General features: G+C 29.6%; 1 protein-coding gene across 1 annotated transcript; it reads right to left on the bottom strand.

Moving 5' to 3' along the window:
- Positions 1-500: 500 nt before the first annotated feature.
- LOC123303388 lies at positions 501-7,982 on the bottom strand. Its single transcript, XM_044886279.1, has 7 exons — positions 7,946-7,982; positions 7,813-7,878; positions 7,589-7,750; positions 4,865-5,065; positions 1,867-2,023; positions 1,272-1,399; positions 501-569 (listed from the first exon to the last, which is right to left on the bottom strand). Exons 1-7 carry the CDS (start codon positions 7,980-7,982, stop codon positions 526-528), a joined length of 795 nt encoding a protein of 264 aa, XP_044742214.1. The 3' UTR covers positions 501-525.
- Positions 7,983-9,646: the final 1,664 nt, after the last annotated feature.

Raw genomic sequence — 9,646 nt, 5'->3', positions numbered from 1 at the left:
CGGTATACCAAGTTCTCTGAATTTTGGAAAATTAAATGCGCGGAATGGGAAAGTCGGAATTCTCATAACAGACTTGGAAGGATATTTAAATCTGATTTTCGATACAATAATTGAATTATGACTCTGGGAACTAACTACTACCGAAGATTTGATTTTGTTTTCTCTTTAAGATTCATCTATTCCATTGTTTTTGTCAAACTTCAAATTTTATTTGAGACCCGATTTTCGTTTTTGTTTCCTGATTTCTGGGGGAGGGTAGTTTTACCGGTTAATATAGTAGCTAGTAAGTACTTGATACAAATAATGCCTACGTTATAATAAGGGTCTACTTACATATAAATAGGCAAAAAGGGAGTTCTTATTTTAGCATTGACTTGCATTTGTATCAAGTTCTAAAATTTTGTAAAAATTCTGCTGAAAATGAAGTTACTCAAAAAACGATAATTTATATTGTATAAAAATGTATATTCTCATCTCAACTTATTTTACCTAAAATTCGTACAACATATAGTGGTATTAATTTCATTATTTCTTGTTCGATGGTAATTGAAACGCCAGCACTCCACAAACTATACAAAGAAAGAAAATTTGTTAGCACAACATTGACTTATTTTAACTACATATAATACCCGCAGTGCAGGTAATTTTTAAAACTTTCTAGTATATAGTCAATTATATACAATTCTGTAAAAATTTCGGAGCTTCTGATTTAAAACCAAAATTAAGAACAAATTTTCACAATTTACTCTCCAACAGTGATAGCAATCTATGCTATTTTTAATGGGGCACCAAGAGAATTATCTAACATTACAGGCGAGGAGTGGATAATGGCGAAAAAAGTCAATACTCACGAACACTTAATTTTTATAAACATTGTATTCTTATATGTAAAAGATCTTGATTTTTTTTTTTTAACTTACCGGACTATAATAGTCTACGGAGGGAACTACAGCAGTTTGGCAAGGTTAAGTTAGGTTAGAGTGGCTGTCCTGGGGTGGGACACACTTAGACCAGCGAGGCTGGCTCAAGTAAGCTTTTTCTAATCTAATTTTCTTTGATCGGTCGTAGCGCGATAACTACTCTTTAAAAAATTTTGTGGCCGTGAGAGTTTTTGATCCGAATAATTCAAAAAATATTATGGGGGCGGGGCTAGAAAAAGTTTCACACATAGCCTATCCAATCGCGTGGGGTCCTTTCAATTCCAAAATAATTCATTTTTCCTATTAATTCAATAATTTAATAGGAAAAATCTTAATTGTATAAATGTTTACCAAGTAAGACTCCTGCTGAAAAATAAAACGAAAGGCTACACTGTGATTCAAGCAAATTTCCCATTACAACACTTCCAAGCACGCCACCTATTCTGCCAAACATATATGTTATTGATATTGCCGTTGCTCTGAAAAAATAACGTTTTATTTAGTTTTTATTGTCACAAATGCAAGAAAATTATAATAGAAAATTTTTGTAATCGGTCCTGGAATAGAAAGTTGTCTAGCTTGTTTAAAAATTAACTTTAAGATAAATTTCCAATGATAATTGATTCTTTAGTGTCCAGAATATTTCATAATTATTTAACACCTTAAAAAAATTAATTAGTGTGAGCAACTCGTTTTTGACAATATTACAACAATCTAAAAATGGAAATAGACTTCCGAAAGTGAGAGTTTTTAATTGGAAATTTCCTTCTCTGTAAGAATATTTAAAAAAAAAGTATATATATATCAGATTTAAAAAAAATTCAACTGGATATTATTTGAATACAGGAAAAACATTTTTTTAAGGGATACCTGGTAGATACCGATAAATTTTTTTAAATTACCATCATGCATATGTTTAAAAACTTATGGATATTATTTTGCTAACCTGTACTTTGTTGGATACATATCAGGTGTAAACGAATTTATTACCCCAACTGTGATACCACTCATTACACATATACATACCAAAGTAATGGTTATCCACTTGCTTTGAGTTGTATGCATTAGGCCACAAGATAGCATACAGACGAAAAACCAGAAAACTATATCAAAAAACAAGTGAAAACAATTGACTGAGTTCATTGTTGAAATACTCTTTATAGAAAGTGCCGAATGGCAAAGCTTGCATTACTCTTAAAAAAATTAGAAAAGTACAAAAAAACAAACCCAATTATGGCTGCCTTTCGGCCGCCATTTCTTTTGTTTTCACAAGACTGCTTTAAAGCTACCTACAAATTTTAAGAGCCTCTTTTTTATAGTTTTGAAGAAAATGGACACCAAAGTTTTGCTTTGCGAGAAAGTGTTTCAAATCAAAGTTTATTTATTTTTTTATAAGGAACATTTTTTACATTAAAATTTTCGTTCTATATTTAACGGTTTACAAGGCCTTGACCCATGTTACTCATTTACGTAGTTACGTAGTAATCTCACTTTTTACGGCCTGAGCACGCTATAAAAATTTCATCTTATATTTCTTTTCGTTTTTGAGTTATCGCGTCCACAGACAAACAGGCGTACACGCAGACAACCAGAAGTGGGAAGACAACCGGAAATATCAAAAAAATCGGAAACGAGCGGCTTAAGTGTTTTTATGAACACCTATACCAAAATTATGTTCGTATTATCATTATTTTTAGCGGTACAAAGTTAGGACTAAACTTTAAAAGTATAACCTTCATCTATAACGGGTATAAAAAGATTAAATTCTCTTCATAAGCAATATAATTACGTCAGTCTTTTACAAACCAATTTACCATTCTAAATGAAATGAATTGTATCGACATGGGGAGGGAGGCCCTAAATAATGAACAAATTCCTCAAGCAAGATGATAGCTAGTTAAAATTTGTAAGTATGTACTTTTGCTATAACAGAATTTATCAGACTGTAATTTTTACATTTTTAGACGAAGTAAAAGGAAGTATTGAAATCTTAAAAAATTTCGATTTTGCGTTTAATAGGGCATATCATTTTGCAGCTTTCCCTGAAATCATTTTGACTAATTTTTGCGTAGCCTATGACTGCCCATATATATATAATAAAAAAGTTAAATAGTGAAATAGTGAAAAAGTTTTCAAATAATTTTGGTGTGGCTATACTCATAATATGATTTATTTTTATAATAAAAACTATTAATTATATTTATCCAGACAAAAGTTCAGTGGCTTTCTTAGTGCGTATACGGCGTTAATTAACGTAACCGCTATTAAGTACAAGTCGTACTTCTTCTCTAACTATGTCCAATAAAAAAAGAAATATTCAAAATTCTTCTAAGCCATCTTAAGGCTTAAATATTTATTTTCTAAAAAGAAATTTGGTTTGGACAAAACGATCAGATTTTACTTTTAGAGAAAAAATGATAAGAAGTATAAATAGTAGTAATAATTATTTCTACTATTTTGCTAATTGCTGAGTATCGAATTTTTCGCAATTGCAATACTTCATTGTATACACATACAGGGTGGGTTATTTTAATCTATACATCAAAATATCTCGTTTTGTAGTTAACCAATCAAAAAATAGCATATACAAATGTTGTAGAGTTTGAATAGCCAATTGAGATCCTTAGCTATCGGAGGAAATGCGACTTAAAAATATGTCATTATTGCCTTTAATCGAAAGAAAATACGGTTTAAGTTTATCGATAGTTCTAGGTAAAATAATGAACACAGGCGAATGTCCTCTTTTACCTTTGTCGACTTTTGGCTTTAGCAATTTTCCGTAGTAAGCGTGTTTTCCGTATGTAAGCATATAAACTTTTTAATTTAAGTGTTATTCTATCTCTTGCCGTTTAAGATCTAAATTGATTATTAAAGAATCGCGAAGAAGTAGGTCCAATCTGATGTGAGAACATCGTGTCCCCCATCAAACTTTGCAACTTTTGTTGAAATTATTTTTTGATTGGTTAATTGCAAAACGAGATATTTATGTGTATAGTTTAAAATGGTCCGTCTGTATATTTAGTATAAGTAAATAAAAATTGATAAAATTAAATTAAAATTAAATAAAACTTTAAAATATTAAAAAACACGTGAAAAACGAATGAATATAGACTTTTGCTCATGCAAAAGCTTAAAATTACTTTTTCAGCCCTAGCAAACTATTAAAACTTTAGGTCGCATTCGAATTCCGTTTTTGGAGTAGGTGTGACGCAGTTTCATAAGTATTGGGGACAATGAGTAATGCATGTTTATGTGTCATGGATGCTGTATAGTTTCCTATATAGTGGAGCAGTCACAGCGACAGCTTAAAAAATCACGACGTACAAGTTGTGTCACCTCACTACAAGTGCCCACCATAAATACCACCATACATAAACATGCGTTTTTCACCGATCCTTCATCTACACAAAACTGCATCACATCACGTCACTAAATTACGTTGCAATTTTCGCTTTGCCTTATTATAAATGAACCACTCTTTATTTATTACGTTGTTTATTTGACTCAATAATATTGTAGTTAATGAACTACCTAATTTTATATTTACAAGAAAATAAAATGGAAACAATGTTATTTGATTTTTTTTTTTTTTTGTACTGTTGATAGTTTTGTTAATCACAGCACAATGAAAGATTTCTTATCACCACCTTATTACGTTAAATAAATAAATATTTAGAGGCATGAGGATTTATAACTTACACTAATCTGGCTTAGTGACAAGCCCTAAGCAAACTTTGTATAATAATTTTGAAAATAACATTAATTTTTATTTTTAGTCTATCAAGAGTTTTATTCTGAACTTACAAATGACAACTGTGCTTTGTACATAATAAAGTTACAGCCAGACAAGCAAGTAAACAACAACGGAAATAGTAATATAGTAAATATTTTTCTAAAAGAAAAATTATTACTCTGAAGTTTCGATAGGCTAAAATAATACTCACTTAAAATTTTTTTACTTCCAATTCTTTTAACTAACAAACCAACAATTAAATAATTGATGAATCTCAATGAACCAAAAATAAATGAATATTGCAACATCACAGCACTTATTGAAGGTGTACAATTTGTTTCAATTCCATCGTCTATCTTAATAATCCCATTTGTGTGATTATTAAATTGTTCACAGATAGTTATCGAATTTTCTGTTTCAAGAAACTCATTCAATATATTTGGTATCCAATTATAAAAACCTATACCCCTTAAAATGGTAATATTTATAAATGCTTAGAAAATAGAGTAGTATGAATCGAAAAATGCTGATATTTTTTTATTGCTGTCAAAATAATTCAAAATTTTATAAGAAGAAAGATGTTTCGAAAAGCGTTTTTTAATTCCTACCACTAGTATGCCTCTGAAATGTACTTAGTTTTTTTTGGGCAGTAAATCCAACTTTGTAGGTAATCAAAGTAAATTGTTGCTAATTATTATTATTTCCGGTGCATGTTTATTCTTTATGCTTAATTCATTAACAGGAACTCAAATGGATTAATGGAAACAACCAAATTATCTCATGAATTCCTCATCTTAAGAAATATTGGATAGAGGGAAAAATAGTCCTATATGGCATAAGCTAATTTTATGCAGAGTTTGCTATTTTCTTCTTTGTTTACAATGACACTCATAAAATGCAATCAATATATATGATAGCCTGTGAACAATTGAAGTGGTTCCAGATATAAAGAATGATTTTTTTAAAATTATTCTAGCTAAAACGGATTAGAACATCAAAAAACGGTAAAATCCGATTCTTCTTATATTTATGGAGAGTGAAAAAACGATGACCAAAATCCGCAAAAGCCTATTCCAAGAGTTGGTAGCCTTAAAAATTCCAAACAAAAGTTGTTTTTTTTTTCGTTAAAGTATCATAATCTGCAACTGAAAGTAGATAGTTTCATAAAAAAAAAGTTGACCGTCATTTGACTCAGAGTTTGAAGGCGTTCTCGAAAAATAAAACCATGCCAATTTTTTGTATTCTTCCGAAAATTAGAATGACCGAATTTTACCGTTTTGTGATATTCCAATCTGTTTTTGAACCTGAAAACTATGAAAAAAATACTCTTATCAAAAATATACTTACGAATAAAATGCTCCAAATTGTAATGTGCACATTAATAACGTTTTGGTCCAAAATGGTGATAAAAATATTGGAATAGTTTGTTTATATAAATGTTTAAAGCAATTTCCTTCTCTTTTATCCGGAAGATAGTCTCCATCTTTTATTATTTGTTTGATCTATAACAATTCAATTAGGATTTAACGAATGGTTGAATAAAGACAGGTGTAAAATTTACGAAAAACTTGTTCCAATCGTCATTACAGATTTTACTTAGAATAATTTCAGATGAAAATATTTTCTTGTTTTCATACTTTTAAGAGCGAGATTCTGTAACTGTCGGGGTTTTAGTTTCGAACTTTATTTTATTATATAAATATTCACTATAATTTTGACTGATAGAAATAAAGTGCAATATATATCTACTTACAGGGAATGTATTATTCTCATTTCCTGTATTCCATGTATACATATTACGTAAAATAATTAAAGCCTTTTCTGATTGACCCATTTGTATGAGATAACGTGGACTTTCAGGAAAAGAAAGTAACATAAGGCCAAATAATAAGTTTGGTAAGCAACATAGCGCCATTAATAGCCTCCAGGGTGTGTAACTTATCCCCATGAATCTTATATAAAAAGACCAATTCATTGGTAAAATGATCCAAGCCATTCCTAAATAAATTACATAGCAATGAAATTTAAAATCTTTTAAAATCATTAGATTCCAATCAATATTAGATTATTATTATTATTATTTTTTTAAATCATTTTGTAATGACAAATTTTATTTTAATTCCTTAAGCTTTAAAAAATTTTTGAAATGACAATTTCTAAGAGTTTATTTGTATGTGGTTTATAAAACGGCAATAAAAATTTGGAGCGTACCTGGAACAGTTACTGATGCCAATGCAACAAAGGACGAGGTAAATGTCAGAACCGTTTGTCGATTTCCAGAACTATGAAATTCGCTAATATAAGCGAAAATAATACTAGCCGAACTTGCATTTCTAAAGTCAAAGAGAGTATAATTACTTATACAGATGTTAAGAAATCTGAATAATCATTTATTTGGATAAGAAGATTATGGATCGACAAATATTATAAAAAATTCTAGGTAATCATTCGTAAGGTTTCACTAAGCTTTAACAATTTATCACTGAAGAATTCAGAATCACAGTAATGAAACATTGCGAATGGAAATTTTACGTTTTTGAAACACTTGCTGATCCTTGTTCCTTTTGTCCGAGTTCAAATAAAAATTAAATAAAATTATATGATAAGAATTTTTCGTACAATAATCCACCAATAAATCGGAGTATAACCAACCAATAGTAATCTACAGCAACACTCGCAAAAAAAGTCACTATGGCACTAAAAATTGTAGGCCACATCATTGTCTTACGTCGCCCATAAACATCTCCCAAATATCCCCAAAACTGAGACGGTATTAAAATCCCTTAAAAATAAAAAAATTTGTATAAGATATTACATAAAAGCTTTTTATCATTTCTGTAATAATATTTATCTTGTATACATATTTATCATTAAATAGGAATTATTTGTATATTGATAAATTTACTTACAAAAAAGGAACAAATAAAATTCTTACCGCCTAAATAAATTGAAGCTAATACTCCCTTCATATTTGTTGTTAATTCTAATTCGCATGATGCAGCTGGAATTATGTATGCTAAGCTAAAACTCTCAGAAGCAAAACCCAAAATTGCTAGTCCACACATCACAATTAACATAACATTATATTTACCAAACCCTGTCGAAAATGATTATATTAAAAAAACTAATTTACTACATATTTTATGTTTTTCAAAATACCCGTCTCTTTGATTGCATTTTCAAAATTATATTGATCTGGGTCCTCTTTAGAAGTGTTAACGTTATCTAAAAAGTTGTTTATATTAGTTACAAAATTTATTCAAATCATAGAATCATATTATATTAATTTTACCACCAATTTTACAATTTTCTTTCACATTATTTTCCATGTTTGCCTCAAATATAATGATTTTCACTTCATATGAAATGCAAATTTTTATTTGGTTTGTTGAACATTAATGTCTTTGTAAGCTGTATGTTTTCAAGAACAGACCTTAGTAAACTCTCCCTGATATAATAATAGTAATAGTAATATGATTTCTGAAAGTGTTTCAAAGGTTTCAAATATATTATTCTAGGATATGGCTCGTCAAAAAATCCATGAACCCTAGCTTTCTGCCTAGTGGTAAATAAACTCCTAAGTCGTTCTTTAGCATTTTCTTTCATAGGCCATATAGACAGAGCGAACATTTTCGAGATAGAGAGGGGGGTGAAAATAAAATGGGTAAAAATTGAAAAAAGTTTCTGCTCCTTGCCAAATAAGTTCCCTAACGTAACGCCATATCCTAAACTAGATAATCGAATTATACATTTGATAAAAATCGAAAATATATGTTTGTATTCGTTGTAACAAGCAGTTTCATCAACAATATCACATGGTATACTTGGTAAGCGTTTTTTTGTAAATTTTCAAACATAACCCTCCAAACTAGCCCTAAAATTTGCCCCCAAATGTAAATTATTGCTATACATCCGTGCTTAAATCATCAAATACCTAAAATAAATTGTACCATACGATTTATCGATGTTAATATCTATACTCTATAGGATAATGACGTATATAATGACCTATAGCATTATGGCGTTTTGTGTACCTGCAACTGGTCCCATTAAATTATTGTTATTATATTACTGTGGCAGTCGGACAGACAGAGGCAAGTGTGACGCTATAAGGTTACGCTTTTTCTGTTTTGTTGACATAAGTTGCTAAAATAAACGGTATAATAAAAATATATAATACCTAGGGTTTTTAACACTTAAATATCCTGCTGTTTTTTATAAATAAATCATTTGGCATGGTTTCATTTCTGTTTTTGAATTCCAGAGGAGGGCTTACTAGGATAATCTACTAAAATTCTATAAAAATAATATACCAGAGTATAATTATTAAATTTTTTAATAAATACCTACCTAATTTTGTTTCCAATTAAAATAAATTTCCACCGTAGGTTTTAATTAACGCTTAATATGCCATGCAAAAACGAATAGAATTTCTCTGTCCATTAACATCTGGATTAATTCAGCGATTTTGTAATGAAGACGTTACAAACAAACAGAAATACTTTTCAATTTTTTTATTAAATTGTCCAGTCAAATTACACAAAAAACGGTATTTGACGGAATGAGGTTTGAAAATTAAGGTAAAGTTGTTCATTTTCGTCTACAATACAAGTAGATGAAAGTTCGAGAGTCGGCGACGAACGCGAAGTAAACGGAGCTCGGATTAAAGATGGCTTTTCTCGTTTATGGAAAATATCTCCATTCTATCAATTCACAGAGATTTGTTAGTTACAGAGATATAAGTAATAAACGATAAAAGTCACGTTTAAGTAGCTCTCCCAGCCCGTGGTTGTTATTCACGCTCCATGTTTTAATGTAAGTGATAACAAACGTCATGTTCAAACTGTTAGATTCCCCCTCCCCCCAAATTTTATTATTTATCTGTATTAAAGTAGGAAAAATAATTACCCATTTATCTATCATAATCGATCATAACTAAAGATATGTACTGACGTCATAGCTATAATAACTTATATTTTTACAAGAAATTTTA

Source organism: Chrysoperla carnea, chromosome 1 (assembly GCF_905475395.1).
Source record: "Chrysoperla carnea chromosome 1, inChrCarn1.1, whole genome shotgun sequence".
Classification (NCBI taxonomy): domain Eukaryota; kingdom Metazoa; phylum Arthropoda; class Insecta; order Neuroptera; family Chrysopidae; genus Chrysoperla; species Chrysoperla carnea.
This window is presented reverse-complemented; position numbering and strand designations above follow the sequence as displayed.